Source organism: Propithecus coquereli, unplaced genomic scaffold, assembly GCF_000956105.1.
Source record: "Propithecus coquereli isolate 6110/MARCELLA unplaced genomic scaffold, Pcoq_1.0 Scaffold252, whole genome shotgun sequence".
Classification (NCBI taxonomy): Eukaryota; Metazoa; Chordata; class Mammalia; order Primates; family Indriidae; genus Propithecus; species Propithecus coquereli.
Window position 1 is genome coordinate 1,065,140 of NW_012148086.1, and position 19,691 is coordinate 1,084,830.

The 19,691-nt window shown below is 50.3% G+C and overlaps 1 protein-coding gene across 1 annotated transcript in view; it reads left to right on the forward strand.

The window, feature by feature from the left end:
- The window catches only part of PKD1L1 (polycystic kidney disease 1 like 1), a 118,055-nt gene that overhangs the window by 19,582 nt on the left and 78,782 nt on the right, over positions 1-19,691 (forward strand). The window contains exons 7-16 of the mRNA XM_012646895.1: positions 223-342; positions 838-1,006; positions 1,528-1,767; positions 3,371-3,503; positions 6,583-6,789; positions 8,955-9,136; positions 11,634-11,855; positions 14,040-14,200; positions 16,046-16,414; positions 17,425-17,484. Of these exons, the coding sequence (XP_012502349.1) occupies positions 223-342; positions 838-1,006; positions 1,528-1,767; positions 3,371-3,503; positions 6,583-6,789; positions 8,955-9,136; positions 11,634-11,855; positions 14,040-14,200; positions 16,046-16,414; positions 17,425-17,484 (1,863 nt within the window). The remainder of the gene's footprint in view (positions 1-222; positions 343-837; positions 1,007-1,527; positions 1,768-3,370; positions 3,504-6,582; positions 6,790-8,954; positions 9,137-11,633; positions 11,856-14,039; positions 14,201-16,045; positions 16,415-17,424; positions 17,485-19,691) is intronic.

Genomic DNA, 19,691 nt, shown 5'->3' on the forward strand with positions numbered 1-19,691 from the left:
AGACATAGAGAAAATATTTAAAGAAAATTTTAATTAGAGAAATTCTTTGACAAAGGTTTTTTTTCCCAGGTCTGTTTGATTTCAGAGCACATACTTAGAATTTTAAAATTTATTGAAATTCAAAGAGGCAAAGTTAAAAATGGAAAATATTGACCATGTGTTGCGTGAGATGAGTAAATTAAATTAAGACTGTTTTTCTCTTCTTTTTTTTTCTCATTTTAGGCACTGTTGTTGTGCATCGTTTCCCATCTATTCCTTCTCATAACGTGTCTTTTATTTCTCAAACCCGAGTGGGCGACAGCCAGGCTTGGCTCAGCGTGACTGTCTGGTATAAGATGCAGTGTATGTTTTTGTTTTAATTCCAGATTTAATAAAATCTCCCTCACAAGATTAGTTGAGATTAGGAAACCCATAGACAGCACTAGGTTTTATTATCAGCTCTGCCTGAGACATCCATTTGCCTTTGAACAGGGTCTTCATTCACCTGCAATTTGTTCTAGGACTTTTCTGGGAACCATAGGCATTAAGGCTTCCATCTGAATGAATGAGAAGGTGGGTTATCACAGACAGTCATCTGCAGCTCTGCATTCCATCCTCTTTTGAGCAAAATTCCAGAAGGAGTTGGCCTTATCGCCTTATGAGCTATTACCTTGATGGCCTTTGAACTCGGGCCAGCACTGACGGCCAGGTCCCTGCAGCTGCGTCAGGCACAGTCCTGCATTCATGCTCGGAGGCTCCCTGCCCCTCACTCAAGTCCACAACAGAGACACCAACACCTCAGGTGGATTCCAGCCCTTCTGTGTTGACGTAGCCACACCTCCCTTTCTTTCTCCACAGCCGTCTCTGTCTACACAAACGGAACTGTGTTTGCTGCAGACACAGACATTGTGTTTGCAGCTGTTACCAAGGAAACAGCACCCCTGGAGTTTGTGTGGCATTTTGGAGAGGACCCACCGGTGAGGACAACTTCAAGAAGCATTAAAAAAAGACTCAGCATCCCGCAATGGTTGGTAAAAACAGTCATCATGTTGGGCAGCTGTTTGTACTGCAGCCTAAATTCACTCTGAATGTTATCACACTACTAATAAAATAATTTTAAGGGTATTACATTGTATTATAATGAGCCACTGAGTGCTTCTGTGAATTGAAAGCAAACGGAAGATTCAAAGGAAGAGAGACTTTCTTCCCTTCAGCTTGAACTAAGTGAAAAGGTGTAGGACTTTGAAATCAGACGGTCCTAGGTTCAAATCCCATCTCAGCCACCCATGTGACCTAAAAACCTCCTCATCTAAGGAAACACAGCAGTGCTTACCCTCACTGTGAAGTGAATTAAATATGAAGAGGTGGTGGCTGAAAAGATTATTCCTTCTTCTCCCCAGTCAGATGAAAATCACTGTGTACTATGATAATTCTTACAAATTAAATGTTTTGCGCATCACCTGCCTTTCTCTTCAAGTGATGTAAAAGTTCTCTCTAGCTCTGACCCTGTTCTTACCTCACCTTCCGCCTCCTGGCCCCATCCTGCAGGTATCGCGTGACAGTCAAGGCGTCCAGCAGGCTCAGCAGCGTGGTCTCCAAGCCCCACCTCATCAGGGTGCAAAAGAATATTGTGGCCAATCGGCTCCTGTCCCCCTCCTCAGCTCTGGTAAACGCCAGCGTGGCCTTCGAGTGCAGGATCAACTTTGGCACAGATGTTGCCTACCTGTGGGACTTCGGGGACGGCACCTTCACCCCGGGAAGCAGCTCCATCAGTCACGTCTACAGAAGGTGAGCCACTGCGGGGCAGGCGGCGTGGGAATCTGCTTCTCAAGGCGTCGGCCCTGGCGCTCCCTGCTACGGACCTGCCTTGCAGTCCATGTAGGTGACAGCTACTCACACAGAGACAAATGAGCCCGACTGTGGCTCTCAAGAAGCCCATAGTTCAGAGGACAAATGGAGAGAAAGATACTTTCCGTACAGGGGCTTCGTGTGGGACAGCTCGTTCTTAGAAACTGGAGAACCAGCTCACAGCGGCGTTTGCACGTGAGCTGAAGGTGAAATCTTGGGGAGTTTGCCGAAGGGAAAAGTGGGGAGGGGGGTTCAAACAGAGACAATGGCCTGGGTGAAGGCATGAGGGGAGGTACCAAGGGGAGAGGTTTGGAGTGACCAGGGAGATGTGTGCAGGAGGGCAGGATGAGGGCAGGTGGGCAGATTACACAGGTCTTCAGTGAACACGATCCTTCGTTTCCACATTTACTGAGCACCCGCTGTCTACCTGGGATAGAGCATCATGGAGATAAGATAAAGTCAGACTAACAGGACCGCTGGATCCCAGCCGAGCCTCTGGTCAGTGTGAGTTCTAGGACCTGAGGAGGTCAGGTGCTCTCAGTGGGATTCCAGTTCCCACAGCTGTGGGGAGACAGCATGGCCATGGCTGAGCCTCAGGCTGGCGTGAAGCCTTTGTGTAGCCGTAGGGAAATATCAAAGCGTGCAGAATTTTCTAGAAAACAAGGCCCATGAGGGTAGCAGCATCAGGGAAAGATTACAGACTTCCTCTGAGGCTGGGCTTCCATGAGCATCCATGCCGCAGCGCTGCACTGGGGAATCCTGCATGGCCCCATCACTAGCCACGGATTCAGGACTTCTCCCTTGGAACTGCATCTTCATGTGGGTAAATTGGCACATGTCCAGGTGCACATCTGGTGGCCTAAGTACCTGGTGATGTGCTCTGTAGCTCCAGGAGCCCTTGCTGCCCTGTGGAAATGACATGGCTCGTTCGGTGCCTCCACCACTATCTCTAGAGTGTGCCCTGGGTGCTCCGACAGCCTGAGACAACGATGCAGCCTTCGTCCCCATCTGTAGGTCCCACTTTCTTATTGGAGACCCACCCAGGTTGTGGGTCTATCCTGCCCCTCCTGAGTTTGCAGGACCCTAAGAAATTGATCAGGAAATCTAATCCATGCAGCAGGGATTAGAACAGGAAGATCATGCCCAGAGACCCTCAGTTGTGGATTGGGGTGCCCGTCACACAGGGAAAACCCCTGGCTCAGCCCTGTGGGCAACAGCGGCCCAGGCTGTGGCTGCCAGGAGGGTTGCCCAGAAAGGGAAGCGATGTGCCTCACGTGGATGTATTGTCTGTATACAGCACGTGACATTGGTCTGGGAGTTTGGTACCTGGCTTGACCCATGCTGGGTAGACAGCCGGTCCAGTCCAGTTGGACAATGAATGGCCTCTGTGGAAACCAACCCGTGATCCTTGCTGCTTCTTATTCATCATGTGACTTGTCAGCAAATACTGTATTTCTGCAGACGTGGGATGGCTATGAAGAGTTAATGAAAGCCCCACGTACAGAAAATCAGTTGTTCGTTTCTGTGCTTTCTGCCCTCCCAGGGAAGGAGAGTTTACAGTGGAGGTCCGTGCCTTCAATAATGTCAGCACCGCCACCCTGAGAAAGCGACTTTTCATCGTGCGCAAGCCCTGCCAGCCTCCCCTGGTGAAGAATATGGGGCCTGGGAAGGTCCAGGTAGGGCTGGGGACTGGGAAACCCTTGACCAGCCTCCTTTCTGCCTTGCCTCTGAGTTGGAACCACCGTTTGGCATCGTGTGAGCTGTGGGGAATGAAGGGCAGCTTTGTCCCGCTCATCCTGCCACAGTTTACACAAAGGAGGGCCTGTAAGAGCTTCAGAGCGGGTGGCCTGGGTCCTCTGGGGTGGGGGAAAGGCCTAGCCCAGCCTGAATGGGTGGGGACAGCCTTGTTTCTGGGGTCTGGTGTGTGAATAAGTCCTTTATTCACCTATATTACTCTGGCACTCAGCACAGCTCATTTTGAGGAGTTTTGTGTATTGTTTTTTTTGTTTTTTTTTTCCGATTAGGCTGAGAACTGTAGCGTTTTCAGGAGAAAGGAAAATTTGAATATATGTGACACCAAAATCAAATAGGGCTGCTTTTGATTTCTTTCATTTCTTTGAGGGCTTTGATTTAGAGCAAATTTTCCTTTTCAGGGCAAAGGTGCTCAAATGACACACGGTAATTAAAATCTGTGAGTGAGCTGCATTTCCCAAAAGGCTTTCTGGGGCACCCGAGCCCCGAGAGGTCAGCCCCTTTGAGTCCCAGGTCCTGGCACTTCCAGAGTGTGGCAGTGGAGATCAGCGAGCATAGGCCACCTGCCCCGGAAGACCCTCCTGCCTTTAGGCCAGCGTGACGCACCTGCTGGGCAGCTCTCTGGGTGAAGGAGATGGATCGAAACATCGAGGGCAACAAAGCTGGGAAGAGCACAAAGCAGCGCAGGAGGGTTTCCGCTCCAGTCCTGACTCTGCTGCTTGATTAGCCATGGGACATGGCCTTTTTTTGGAGTTTTTTTAATCAGTAAAACATTTTCACTTTCTCATCTGTAAAACAAAACCATATTGATACTTTCATTTTTTCTTTATACTTTATTTTACACATTTTCTGAAAGTATGAAGGTAAAAATGGAATCACCTGAAATCCAACGAGCTGGAGATAGCCGCTATTAATCATCCAGTGTATTTACTTCCAGCATTTTCCTGGGGCTTTTTATGTGTGGGAGGTGTGTGCAAGCACATGTGTTCTCAAGCGTGTGTTCATCACAAAACTGGCTTGTAGCATGACCATTTTCTCTTAAAGTCTTTCGATTATGTGATTTTAATGGTGGCAAAATGTTAAGTCATAGGTACAGATTATACATCATTTAACAATGCCCTCATGCTTGAATGTTTGTTGTATCCAATTTTCTATCACTACATATAGCTTGGCAGTGGCAATCTGTATGTACACCATTTTGCGTGTCCGTGGCATTTCCATAGGAATAATTCCCACAGTTTTCCCAGGACCTTGACAAGCATAGCAGTGTCCTCCTTGTGGAAACTCATCCCTACTGTGCATTTTGCATTTTTTAATGACTATTATTATTAATTGGCTAAAAATTGGCATCTCAGTATTAAAATTTGCTATAGCCTGTATAAATCTGGGCAGTTTTGTAGCAAATCCTAGAATAATGTTATATTTGGAGCAAAAACAATAAAAATTATTGGCAAGTAATTTATATTATGACTAAAGTCACTTAAAGAATGCCAAAGGTGAAAAAAAATCCATTTATAATGAGCACCAAGATTTCTTAAATCTCATTTCTCAACTCCCTCCAGAAGTTTTTCCCTTAACAATTTTTATGGAAACTTCAGGGGAAAAGCCCTCCAGGGGGAGCCCTTGCACCCAGCATCGGCCCCAGGGTGGAGGCACCCCTGCCTGCGTGGAGACTGCCTCCTGAGGTCCCAGCCTGGCTTGCTCCTCAGCTCATGGAGGGACCTGACTCTAGAGACGTTGGCCCAGGGGTTGGGGGAGGAGAAGGAGCTTGGGAAAGACAGAGTGGCTGCAAGGGACAGGGTTGTGGGTGGGTAGGAGCTGGTATTTCCCCATGTCATTGTCCTTTTTTAGCTTATTAATGTTAGAAAATACGTTTTCTTGTACTTATTACTGCTAGTTACATTTAAAATTTTTTACGGAAATTTTTAAGCATAAATAAAAGTAGAAAGAATAGTGCAACAAACCCATCACTTTCAAAGACGAGCAGAGTCATATCAGAAGGCCGCCAGAGCAAGGCCAAGAGAGACCCCGGCCCCCAAACGGGCCACTGTGAGCATCTAAAAGATAAAGTCTACAATGAATGAATAATATTAATGTTTTTAGAGACCGATTATGCCAAAAGAGAGAGAGAAGCTTCTCTTGTTCCCACAAAACAGGCAGACACACACAGCACGTCGGGCACCACTGGAAGTAGCTGGTGCTCCAGCCTCTTACTCTGAAACTGGTAATTAAGGGAAAGAATTAACATTTATTCTTGTTTTCCCAGACTGTACTTTGAGAAACCTCATAGTCCTAGTCCTTTTCTTTTTCTTTTCTTCCATTTTTTTTAATCAAAGCACTTTCATGCATCCTAAATCAAACAGCTGCATAATGATATGTTATTGAGACAATTAGAGAAATTCGACTATGAACTAGGCTTAGATTATATTAAGAAATCGTTGTTCATTTTTAAGGTGAAATAATAGTATTATATTTATGTAAGAAAATACCCTTAGCTTTTAGAGATTTAGTATTTAAATTCAGTATTTAAGGGTTAAATATCATAATTTCTGAGAATGACTTTAGAATTTTTAAGCAAAGAAAAAATAGAGAAAGCACATATCTGTCATGTATATTGTAAATAATTTTCTTTTTTGTATATTGATTGAATCTTAAAATTTATATTTTTGACATTCAGAAGTTTAAAATTTCCATATAATGAAATCTACTGATATTTTCTTTGACATTTTTCCATTAATTTTATACATAGAAAGTTTTTTCTTATTGTGGGTATCACAGTATAAATACTTATTCTTTCTTCTTCCTTTTTTAACTTTTTATTTTTATCTATAAAACAGTTGTATAGTTTATTCTGGTGCTATCTAAAGTCCAGCCCTAGGAAGCCCATTCTGTGATTATGCAAACTAATAATTAGAGATGTACAGTTGAGAGTAAGTTTCTAGTTTACCATTGCATTAGGCATGATGGACATTTAATGAGACATCCTCTCTTTTCAATACTTAGGTGTGGAGGTCTCAGACTGTGAGGTTGGGAGTGACGTTTGAAACTGCTGTCCTCTGTGACATTTCCCAGGGCCTTTCTTATACCTGGAGCTTGATAGACTCTGAGGGGTCCCCTGTCCCCCTCCCTGCTGCTGTGGACACTCACAGACAGACCCTCGTCCTTCCGAGCCACACGCTGGAGTACGGGAACTACACTGCCCTTGCCAAGGTCAGCTCGCTGCTTCACTATTCCTCTGGCCCAGTGAAACCAACATGCCCACCATGGCACAAGAGCTCAGCATTTGTACTCTACGTCTATTGTATCCAAGAAAAAAAAAAGTTTAAAAAAAGTGTAGATAGGATTTTAAGAAAAATATTTAATCCCCCCAAGAGAACAAATTATGTTCAAACACTGGCAAAGCAATAGATGAAAAACTCCTTCCAATTTGTTTAGCAAAACCTCCCAGTGCACCTGCCTCGAATAAGCCCTGTGCCCGTGCTGGATGTCAGGAGGACATGCGCCTCTGCAGTTTGGGAGCTTATCACCCAGAGAGTGGGGGCAGCATCAGAGGCAGGCCACGCGAGAGGCAGCCACCGTGACCGCCTGGCACTCTGGCCCTCAGCAGGCTGGAAAATGGTGAAAATATGTGGGATAGAAGAGGGAGAGGTCACTTCTGCAAGAGTGGGCTTTGTGAAAGGGGTCCTGAAAGGAGAGTCTATTCACAGGTGTAGAAAGGGTGTGGGAGCAATAGATTGCAAAGGCGAGGAGGGGGTGGGGGAGGGTGATGGGACAGATGGCGACCAGGGGTGGGGGAGGCCAGGCAAGGGGGCCAGATGATGGCCCCAGGATATCCGCGGTGAAGGAACTGTGCTCTTTAATCTGTGGGGCACGCGGTCCTACTGAGCATCTTTCCCAGCTTGTGCCTGGAGTGGCTCACCACAGGGGTTCCTCAGCACCCACACTGCCTTGACCTTGCTCAAGGAGCCAAGTCCTCCGAATCTGTTCTGGAATGTCACAGTAATGGCAAGCCCTGAGAAAAGTTTCCAGACACCATTTCTGTTTTCGTGCTTGTTTCACTGTGAACTAGACCAGTCACAACGAACGAGTGACGGAGGGCTGCCTGGCCAGCCTCCCACAGCGGCCTCACTCTGGCGTTCCTTCACCTAGTGTGTGGCCTTCAGCTTTGCAGACCATAAGTGTCTTGTCACATTAGGAAGAAATCACCACTCTTTAGGCTGGTTCATGCTGTGTGAGGTCACAAGTGAGTGCTGCGTGATCCAGAATGTCAGGAGGAAAGGAGTCGGTGGCGTGGCCCAGGGCTTCCCTGTCCATACGCCAGCTCTGTGATGGGGTGCAGCTGGAGTACGGCTGGGGAGGGGGCAGCATGGTCAATAAGAGCAGGCGCTGAGAGCCCTGGCCTCTGGACAGCAGAGTTCACAGGCCCCCTTTCTGGGCAGTGTGGAAGGGGTCAGGGTTAGGGCCTAAGCTTGCTTGGTAGTCATATCGCTACTCTTCAGTAGGCTCCTGCCTGTCTTCCTCTGGCTCTTGGAGACCTTCTGACAGATGAGGTGCTCCTGCTGTCTCCGATCTCGCCCTCATGTGTTGTGTTTAGCAGTCAAGCCCGCAGTTTCTGAAGCTCCTTGCCATCCCTGCATCTTCCCCGGCAGCTCCCCACGCTGTGCTTCCTCCGACCTTCATAGAGTGATAGACTGGGAGCTGCCGAGCAAGCAGAGGTTGGAGGGGTGAGAGGGAGTTTGGGTCATATGGTCGTTCGATTGTCTGGTGCCACTCAAGAGACTGACCTGACCAGCAGGGAACCTCGTGCATCCGTATGAAGAAAATCCAGAATGACTGAGGCCGAGACCCAGTTAGAGGACAGCAAGTGTTAGACTGTATTTCTTTCAAACTGCATCAGACTTTCGAAAGAACACCTTGAATGCCTTATTTATAAAATACTTCACTATTCCTGAGTTTAAAAATATCTTTCTTAAATTTCATTTACATTTCTTAAAGTCCATAATATGTTTGGGGGTTAGAAAGAAGCAGCTTAAAGAAAGATAAAGGAAGCTGGACAAAAGCCAAGCCATGGAACAATCCAGTCGATGGAGGAGGTTTGAAAACTGCATGGAAAGTTGTCATTGTGTTCACAAACTAGGAAAATCCCAACTTTGTACATAAACACAGACTCAGCAAAATGTTCATCCTCTCGTGGACTCCGCCACGTCTCTGATGGCGCACAGTAGGGTGGTTATTTTGACAAATACGACTGGTTTAGTTGGAGCCGAGGACGCATTTAGATTCGCCAGTTTCCTTTCTAGTTTCGAGACGAGTGTGTGGCTCCAATGGGTCCCTGCCTCATCCCTGAGTGATGCCCCCTGTCCTTGGCCCTGCAGGTGCGGATCGGAGGCAGCGCGGTGCACAGCAACTACTGCGTGGGCCTGGAGGTGCGGGCCCGCGCCCCGGTCAGCGTGATCTCTGAGGGCACACACCTATTCGTCCCCAGGACCGCCTCGCCCCCCATCGTCCTCAGGGGGACCCAGTCCTTCGACCCTGACGATCCTGGGGCCACTCTCAGGTGAGCACCACAGAGCTGTGCGGCCGCCCAGACTCCACCTTCCCACACTCGGGCTCTGGAACATTGGGAGAGTAGTTAAAAAAATTTAAGTGCATCAGCTTTCGTAAGTTGAACTGTTTTATTTAAGACCAAAATATAAGGGAACTGAGGAAAGGGGTAGAAGTAAAACCGGAGTAGCTTTTTAAGGTGGTGTTTGAAGTAAGATCTGTTTTGGAATGTGAGGTTGAGGTGTTGCTGCTATTAAAGCTCTGGCTTGGTGAGGTGCCTTTGGGGTGTGGGAGGCTTGGTTCCCGAGTGCTGTGCATCGCCAGGTGGGCGGCTCTCTTGCTGTTGGCACCTCCGGTTCAGGGCTTGATCCTCCTCTCTGTCCACGCCCCTGCCCTGAGCGGCCCCTCCCAGCATCCTGACGTGGATCTATCCATGATCCCCCACGCGATAGCCTCAGACACGCATCCTCTGTCCAGACCACTCCCCCGACTCCAGGCTGTATGACATCCGCCCCTGCACCATCCTCTCGACTGCCTGGAGACATCTCAGCCACAAACCTACCTTCTCCCGGTCAGCCTGCCCATCTCCCCCTAGGCAGGGATCCTTCCTGTCACTTGGGCCAAAAACTTCAGTGGCATCCTTGACCTCCCTTTTTCAGCTCTTCCTTAAACACCGACTCCACACCACCTCCCTACCTCAGCCCAGTCTGAGCCGCCAGGGTTCCTGGCCAGTCTCCCCCACTCCCTTCTCCCCTGCAGCCAGTTATCCAAGGCAGAGACCTTACTTCACAGCTCCATGCTCCGTGCTCCTTTTTATACTCGGAGTGGAAGCTGACATCCACACGCTGCCGTGAGGCCAGTGTTACCTGCCCCCAACCCACTAAGGCTTCAGCTGTCCCTTCCTGCCTCCACTGCTTGCTCTGTGGGGGCCCGTGGTCCATCCTCAGAGCTGCTTGGAGGTACCTGGTGTGCTTTTCCCCCAGCTCCTTGCAACAAGGGTTCCTTCTGCACTTGGTCCCTTGGTTCAACCAGCATCTACCACCACGCCCTTCCTTGATTTGTTGCTCAAACGTCACCTTTGAGTGAGGCCCACCCTGAGACCCCATTGAAAATGAAGAATCCCGTCCTGATTCGATGGAGTTCTTCTCCATAGCAGTGTTCTCCCTCTGATGTGGAGCATTTGCTCACTTGTGGTCACTATCAGCTGACTGTCTCCCATTGAATGTAAGCTCTGGGAAGGGGGCTCTCATTTGATATCTCCGCCGTTCCTGGCACAGAGCAGCTGGTCAGTGAATATTTATTTGTACATAAACGCATGAGTTCCTTCATTTTCTCAACCCTGTGATCACACACATATTTGCTGCGTTCCCAGTGTGGGGTTTGGTGTTTCTATTTAGTCCAGGGACGTGAGCGGCTGCTTCTTGGACTCACTGACTTGAGTCCAAGCACATGCTCTGGGCAAAGCCCTCAGCTGGCTGTGAGGCTCGTCTTCTCCACTAAGGAGACAGAGGCCATATCTTGTTCATCCTACCTCCCCGCCCCCAGCACCCAGCATGGTGCCTAAAAACAAGACTTCAGGGTGTGTGGCTGCTGAAATGAGCTGAATTTGTTCCTTGGGAGTAAAAAATATTCCACCTGAATCCCAGAGCAGTTGTTCCACGCAGCCCGTGAGCCGGAGCCGGTGCTCTTGCCTGGTGGGTGGCTAACCAACAGTTGTGGCACTGCATCATGCAAGCTTTGCACGGAGGTCTAGAACGTAGTACCTACAAACCAGACAGAGAAATGCACCGTGAAGAGATCAATAGCAGCTCAGACGTAGGTGACATCTTTGGAAAGGGCTCACTGCTGGGGAATGGCCCAGGCCCGCCCAGCCACGGGCATTTCCATTGCTCCTTGCTGGAACTGCTCGTCTGAGTGGTGTCCCTGCTAAATTAAGACCTACCTGCTCAAGGTTGGGGACGATGCTGTCTTCCTAGTTGACCTGGACGGAGCACCCGAGTTTATCTTATTGGATGTGGCAATTGTCATACTGCAGGGAGATCATGAGACTGGGAGGAGAGACACCTGGAGTCTGTCTTCCAGTCCTGCCTCTCACTAGCTGTAAGGCTGGGCAGCTCCTGAGGCCTCCGAACACATTTTCTTCCTAAAAGGAGGCTAGTATGGCACTCCTGTCTGTCACGTAGGTTGCCATGAGGGTGAGATGCAGTGTTTGAGAAGTGCTCAAGGCGGCACAGCGGTAGTACCTGGGAGGGGGCAGAGATGGGAGCAGAGGGGATCTCTGTGCACAGAGAGGGGGGAGCACTGGGTGGCCGTGCATGGTCAGGGCCTCGTGCCAGTGAGCTGGGAGGAGCCAACTGAAGCCCGACCTGAGCTGGTGGTTCTGCTTTTGCAGCCCCCAGATCACTTAGTTCCATCAGAGAACGAGGGAAGCAGCATCCCTTCCCCACCCACATGTTCCCTTGCACCCCCTGCCACCCGGGATGCCCACACAGCGATGGCTTCTCCCACAGGTACCACTGGGGATGCACGGCTGCCAGCTCACCTGGGCGGCCCTGCTCCGACTCCTCCACTCCACACCGGCTGGACACCAGGGCTCCCACCATTTCCTTTGCAGCGAAATGGCTCAGCGACAGCTATGACCAGTTCCTTGTGACACTGACTATCTCCAGTGGCGGCCGGAACTCTTCTGAGGCCCAGGTGTTCCTGTCCACCCGCCCTGACTCGGCTTTCAGGTACCACCTCCCCTGTGTTCCGCACAGCTCAGCGCACGGGTGTCCCGCTGGTGCTGGCAGCCACGAAAGGAATCTGCTGTGCACAGCGAGCAGTTTGGGCTTGGCCACGCAGGATGCCACCGCTCAGGTTGGGAAGGGGCTGGGGAAGCAGATCCCACGCTTGGGCTGACCTCTGGGCAGTGTCCGATTGGCTGCACGCTGGCGAGAGCCACCACTGCCTGGGGTTCTGAGTGGGATCTCAGTGGGATCCCTCCTGTCATAGCGCCTGCCCCCAAAGTGGGGGACTGTTCTGGGGCTTTGGGTCAAAGCCGGAAGGAGGCAAAGTCATTGAGTTCCCAGCCAGGGGCTTCCAGGCCTCTGCCTGGCTGAGCAGACACCAGTGTGGGCCCAGTTGTGATGTCTGAAACTGTGAAGGGGGCAGGAGCAAAGAAATGCTGTGACCAAAACTCCAAATCCCGGCAGCACTGAGGTCAGAACAGCATTCACGGGTCACGTGCAGCCCCAGATACCAAGTACGTGGTGCCAGGACTCAGCTGACTGCTGGGCTGGGTGTGGGCACAGCTGCTCTCTGGCTTCCCACTCCAAGCATCAGGTCATTAAGTGAGTGTGCAAGGGGGACGGGGCCCAGGCCACCTGCCTTAACTGCTGCCCCAAGGAGTCCACCCAGGGAGCAGTGCTGGGACTGGCCCACTGCCCACCTGGAAGGCCCTAGGCAGGTCTCACTGTTTCTGTCATTGGCCCCTGCAAGGGACCTTGGCAGTTATTACCATCCTGTATATGGGCTGGGTGTGTCCTGGAAGGCTTCCTGGAGGAAGAAGCAAATCTGCTTTCCTCAGGGGTCAGAAACCCCTGAACTGCAATCCGGAGTTTTAGGATTAGACTGAGTAGATGAGAATGGGCTGTGACAGTGGGCCCCACAGGTCAGCAGAGCTACCTGGGGTCCCCACAGACCTGGCCACCTCAGCTTATCTAAGGCTCCGATGCATAGTAAAATTGAAGAAATGCCAGCACAAAGCTGCAAAAGTTGGGGCCCAATTTAAATCATTAAATTTAATGAATTAAACACTTTTACTTTTATTCCAAAGCTACAACACGCTATATAATTCTGCTGCTCACGAGATAATTATAGAGTTCATTTTAGAATATTCATTCACCAAGTGCTAAAGCTGTTGGATGAGCATCTTTTGACCCTGTCAGGAAAGTCTGGGCCTGTGTGATGACATCCTCAGGGGTTCTGGGGCCAGATGGCCTCTCCTCGCCCAGGTCCACCCTCACCTCACCCCCACCTTCACCCACCAAGCATGCACACGCTTACACACTCACACACACCATGCACAGACACACATGTACATGTGCGGCACACACGGACAGGCTGGGCCCCGTGGAAGCTGTGTGGCCTTCCTGCTGTGGCCCCTCTTGGCTGCTGTGCTTGGAGCTGTGAGTCTGAGACACGGGCCATCGAGCATGGGGCGTGGGACACTCACAGGGAAACACTACGCACTGCCCACCCACTCAGAGAGTCTCTACTGTCTTTGGCCTTTTAAAGGCTCCCCAAGTCCTGCAGAACGAAATCCATTTGACGAGGCCTAATGCAGCAATCCCAGCCCACCCCGTGATGCCAGGAAGAGCCACGTTGCACATAGGTGCTCTGGAGCGTGTGGGGTCAGCAGGGAGACTAGAGGACCTGTCAGGGGGCAGTGTGGGATGCAGGCCCAGGGGAGTGGGTCCAGGCTGTGGGTGTGGACAGCCCATGACCCATGGCCTGGTGCAGGGAGAAGGCGGGGGCTGAGGCAGGGCTGACTCTCTCCATGAGCATTTAAGGCCTCATGGGAACAGCAAAGGTGGACGGTGCTGGCAGGGCCCGGGAGAGGGTGGGTTTGCGGCTGGTAGAAGCAAGAACTGAGGCAGGTGGCAAGGCGAGGGTGTGTGGTGGACACCACTGTTCTGTGGTAGGGTTGGCCAGAGCCCAGGCCTGGGATGCGGGGGACCAGGGCCACGCTGGTGGTGAGCCTGGTGCGGTGTGAGCCACTCCACACACTCCGTCATGGGGGCTGTGATATTGCGATTGAATTCCCATAATAAAGACCCAAGGTGGGAGATTTAAACACGCTCAACATGAATGAATGTGGCCAAGGAGCCCTCACATTATTTTCCTAAAATCTAAAACCCTTTCATATGTTCCAGATTCGTCCACATCTCCTGGGTCAACTTTAAAGACACCTTTGTCAATTGGAATGAAGAACTTTCTCTGCAAGCTGCCTGTGAGGACTGCGGTGAAAAACCAAATCTTTCTTACTCCTGGGATCTCTTTTTAGTCAATGCAACAGAAAAGAATAGGATGGAAGGTAAAAATTATGATTTGCTTTATTTCATTGATTGAGGAAAAAACTCAGGGTTATCGTGAGATTGCAGAGATTTTGCAAAGTACGATCCCCAGGGTGTCTGATCACCCTGTTGAGTCACTGTGCTTCCCCAGCCCCTCTTGCCTATGTGCTCACAGGGGCTCTGTGGGGCCTGGCAGCAGAGGTGACAGCAGCAGAGGTGACACTCTTGGGGCTGTTCTTCCCCCTCAGCGTGACGTGGAAGGGATGTCCACGTCCACTCAGGCAGTTCTGTTGGGTTAGCGCCACAGTAAACTGTTCAGAGGACCTGGGACGTGAGCCCCCGTCCAGAGGGCTGCGTTTCTCACCATCTTGACTGTCTTTCGGGGGTGCTGCATGGTGCGGCGGGGCGAGCAGAGGGACGAGGGCAGAAGGCCCGTGCCAGTCCTCCCTCCACACTGCCAGCTGGTGACCTTAGGCAACGCTCTAAGATTCAGTTTTCTTGGGTGGAGTTGGGGACCGTACTACCCCACAGCATGGTGGCTGGGAGTGGTGGTGGGCTGAGTACAGCATGTACCAGAGCACGTGGGGCACCAATGATGCAGCTGCAGGTGCTGTGGGATCCTCAGGTGTGAGCCAGGAGTGAGACAGTCTTCGCTTGGTGATATTTGAGATCAGAGACGTGGCTCTGAGTGGCAAACAGAGGGGCCCTGTTGCCTCCTGCAGCGAAGCTGGTGCTGCGCCCCCACTGACCTTCACACTTCTTCTTTTAATCCACTCAGTGAGGCCATACAAAGCTTCCCTGAGTCGAGCTCTAAGTACAGCCGGCCTCGGCAGCCACGGGGACATGAAGACAGTGGGTGCAATTGTGCCTTTCCTTGCAAGAGAGGCATTCCCAAATTCTTTTAGGTAAATTGAATTTTCCTGAATCAAAGCCCAGGCTGAATGGATTAGAAGAGCTTGCAAAGGGAACACATTCAGTGGTTGAACTTTCCAGCAAAGTGAATGACAGCCCCCGCATTGACGTGTGTCAAAGAATCTGGCTCTCCTGTGGTCGCAAGTAAAAGCTGACTTTATCGAGGGGTCATTTGTATGCTCATGGCACTTTTTTCTTTGCTATTGACCCTTTATCATAAATTCTAACAATTTTTAGAATTGTTATACTAGATACTTACTGATAGGTAGAGGAGTGAGGATTAAGAGAAACTCCATGTGCCCCGTTGTTTCCTGAAGACACATGGCAGGGGGTGCATAGCATTTGGCAACCCGCCTCAGACTGGGAAGAGCAAATGCCAGGAGAAATGGCAGTGAATCCTGTGTTCCATTTACGTATGTTTGCTTCCTACTATCCGCCAACACGCCACCAGGTGAAAACCACGCTCACACTCTTTATCTCTTAAGTGTAGGTTTTCAGATTCATATCAGATTTACTTAAAAGAGAGCATGCTCACTAGGCGTGGTGGCTCACGCCTGTTACCTCAGCACTTTGGGAGGCTGGGGCAGGAGGATCACTTGAGGCCAGGAGTTCGAGACCAGCCTGGCAACATAGTGGGACCTCATCTCTGTTCACAAGAGGCTAAAGTGAGAAGATTGTTTAAGCCCAGGCATTCGGGGTTGCAGTGAGCTTTGATTGTGCCACTGCACTCCAGCCTTGGTGATAGAGTGAGACCCTATCTCTAGGGTCTCTGTCTCTCTCTCTATATATATACACACACACGCACACACACAATATATATATATATATATACATATATATATATAATTTTATATATAACAGAGAATCCTTATATAATCTGTAGGGGTTTTTTACAAGCAAATGTTTTTTTATTTTGGGTCCAAAATTTTAACACTGTCAAATGTTTGCTGAAGTTCCCTTTTGCAGAGCTGCAGGGCTGCTGGGCTCCTTGGGACTTGGTGCCATTCTGAAGTTACCAGAGCCAAGCCCGCTGTCCACTGAACCCAGCCCAACACATCCCGATGTGACGACCACACTGTTCTCACGGGAGTTGTCACCCAAGACCCTGGGCCGGCCTGCCCTTTCAGTTCCAGGAAGAACCTCCGCAGAACCCACAGCTGGTGCCCCCCGGATTCTTGCTACTGTAGACTCCGAGGTCCCTGGGGAGGCTCCCAAGGAAGGGCCACCAGACCCAGAGCCAGGGTCACAGGGCGAGGGGTCCCTGATGACCAGCCCTTCTGAGAGAAGTTGGCCCCCAACCAACACTGCCCCTTACCTCTCTGGTAAGTGTCCCCTTCCCTGCACGTCATCCTTCTTGTCTGGGCAACAAAGTTACCTTTGGAAGCAGGAATTTGGTGGGTCAGGTGTGAGATCACATCTGCACAGGCCTGTAAGTCAGAGACCGCCGAGCTCGCACCCACCACTTGCTAATTGTGCTACGCTCATTGAGTCTCGGGGTCCTCACCTCTGAACTGGGACAACAGTGAGCCCAGGCAGGTTCTGAGGGTGCATCGGGGTCCTGTGTGTGCAGTATCTGGGCTGCAGTCAGTGTTCACTCCACATCAGCTTCATCCTCCTCATCCTCCTCCCCTGCCCTAGTGATTGATTGCTTCACCTTATCACTGGGTTTCAGGCTGGACGGGGGCTATTTTGGTGCTCAAAAAAAGGAGAGAAAAGGCAGCTGTCAGTGAGAAAAGCTTTGGCCTGGTACCTGCCCATTCCACCCTGTTCCTCGCTGGGTGAGGCCGGTTGGTTTTGTTGCTCACACCCGGGCCCTGCAGCCCCTTGCCAGCACTGCCACTCTCTGAGCCTTGCGCTGGCTGGCAGGAGGGACCCCGTGAGCTCCTGAGCCTTCAGAAGAGGAAGTCTAGGGGCACAGAAAGCGACATTTGCTGTAGCACATTCTTATGTCTATTTCTCTCCTTGTAAGAGAAAATGGTGGGACATTTTCTCTAAAAGAACAGAAGACTCATTTAAAGAGAGGACGGGGTGCTGGGTGTGGCAGCAGGGAGTCCAGTGTGAGCCTGGGTCCTCCACTCCCCAGCCAGGCCGTTCTTAGAAACCACACTTCTGCTCCAGCTCCTCCCGGCCCGGCCCAGGGCAGTGGCACCTCCTTGTCCCGCTGTGATGAGGTGGAGTGAGCCCCGCCCCTGAGGGTACTTTGTAATCCACAAAGCAATATACGGACTCTAGAAATAGGCCAGCGCTGCGTGACCCATCCTGAGAGTCAGTGTTAATGTCAGGGGCGTCTGTGATTTTAAAGGAATCATCTTGATTTTGTCCTTTCGTTTAGATTTTGAAGCCTATTACAGTGATATCCAAGAAGCAATACCATCTGAAGGAAGACAGCCAGGTGACTATGATTCTACGATTGTTACCTCTCCCCTGGAGCTCCCGGGTTCACGCGGGACTCACTCCTGTCTCTCCTCCACACCCTTTTCTGAAATCTGGATTTACCATGCTGCTCCCTCACCTCAAGGCCTTGGAGGGCTCTGCAGAGTCATCGAGAAGACTTCAAACTCCTTTGCAGGACATGGTCTGACCCAAACCTTTATTTCTAGCTCTCTTCTTTCTGCCCTTGTTGGACCTGTTGCTCCAAAAACCCAAGAGTGGTCCCAGGCACAAGGGTGGGCATCCCAGCTCTTCCACGCCTTGGTCACGGGGTGTCATCTGCCAAAAATGCCTCCCTCCTTGTCCTTCCCAGGTCATCTGCTTGGTGGGCTTCCTCCTTCCAGGTCTGGTTCAATTCCCCCTCTCTGAGAATTCCCAGACTTGTCTTGTCATGACCCACCACCACTCGCCCAGTGTATTTATCACCACCTACGTAAAGCATGTGGCACCCCCACCCATCAACTCTTCCTGCGTCTGTCTCTTCTACTCTGAGACCTTTGAGGAAGGTTTCCATGGCTGGTATATGCTTGCGTGGCTGGCACATTGGCACTCAGTGAACACCTTGTAGAATGAATAGAGATCAGTGAATGGTTTATCTATCTATCAAGTGAATAGGTAAATGATTTATTTGTCAAATGAACAGATAGATGGTGAGCGAATGATTTATTATCGAGTGGATAGATGGAGGAAGAGTGGACGATTTATTCCTCTGATGTGCTGCAGCGTTTCCTTCGACAATCCTCACTGCCTCCAACTGCCCGGCTTCTTCAGCCCTCTCCGCAGTCCTTGTTGTATGTCGCACTGTTCTGTGTTCTTGTATGAGATGGTCAGGCGGGCAGCCACAGAGGAGACAGAGGAGAGGAAAACAAAGTTTATTATACTCCCAGTCCTAGACAGGAGGTGTGGCAGGCCACACAGGGCCACACAGGGATGCTTCAGATGGTCAGGAAGTAGAAGGAGCAGGAGAGGACTCAGGTAGCAGCCTTTATTGGGGTCTCCACAGCACGGGCAAGGGTGGGCCAGGGCAGGGCTGGGTGAACAGTTTAGGATCCGCTAGTTTGAATAACTTCTGCAGGCTCTGGGCTCTGGGGGTGGTTCCTAGTTGCCTGGGATGATTAAGGCAGAGGAAGACTGCCTCCTGGGGTGTGCAGCCCAGGTAGAGGAGGTAGGCTCCGGGTAGGTGTCCCTTAATATCTCTGAGAATTGAGTTAGCTCCAGCCTCAGGAAGGGCAGTCTCTCCTTAGCCAGAGTTTTGTTTTTGTTTTTTTAGGATATCAAAACATCATAATACGTAGAAAATTAAAAAGTATTTACAGTGCACATGAATATCTGTTTTAGGGACTCACATCCACACTCACGGTAGGCACTTGATAAATAAGATTGAATGAATGAACAGATCTGCCTTTGTACTGCATTCATAAAATTACTCTTCCTGACACGAGTAATTCTAACCCCTCTACATTTATCTGTTTTATTATTATATCTTGTTTCAATGACCTTTGTTTGAAGTCTTTAAGTAGCCTTCTTACCCTTTGCAAGTCCGGCCATCCGTTCCTGCCCAAGCTATGCAGTAGCCCCTTAACTTGTGTCTCTCCTTCCCTTCTAGCAGCTCACAGTCATTTCAGTGCACAACGGCCAGAGTGCTTCCCTGACCACAAACCGGGCTGTGGTCACTCCCCTGACCTGTCCTTCCACACCTTCCACCCCACTTGGGACTTGGGACAAGCACGATGTGGCCCCTGGCAATGCCTCCATCCTCACTTCCCACCTCCTGCCCCTACTCCCTTCCTCCGGACACCACAGAAGGGCATTCCCACAGCATTTTGTTTGCACTTAACCTGGAAACTTCTGTGAAATCTTCAAAGGGCTCCTTCGAGTCTGTCCTGAAGCCACTCCTTGGAGAGGACCTCCCTGACCTCCCTCTCAAAAGGACTCCCTCTGCACGCCCCACACACACCCTGCATTACACTGATAACAAGGACTCCATTGATCTGGTTCTCGCTGTATCTCCTGTTGCTAGACTAGTACCTGGACTTAGTGGACCATGATAAATATTTGCTAAACAAATGAAGGAAGGAAGGAAGGAAGGAAGGAAGGAAGGAAGGAAGGAAGGAAGGAAGGAATATGCCGTGGGACCACTAATTATATGATAGAAAAGTACACCTCTTA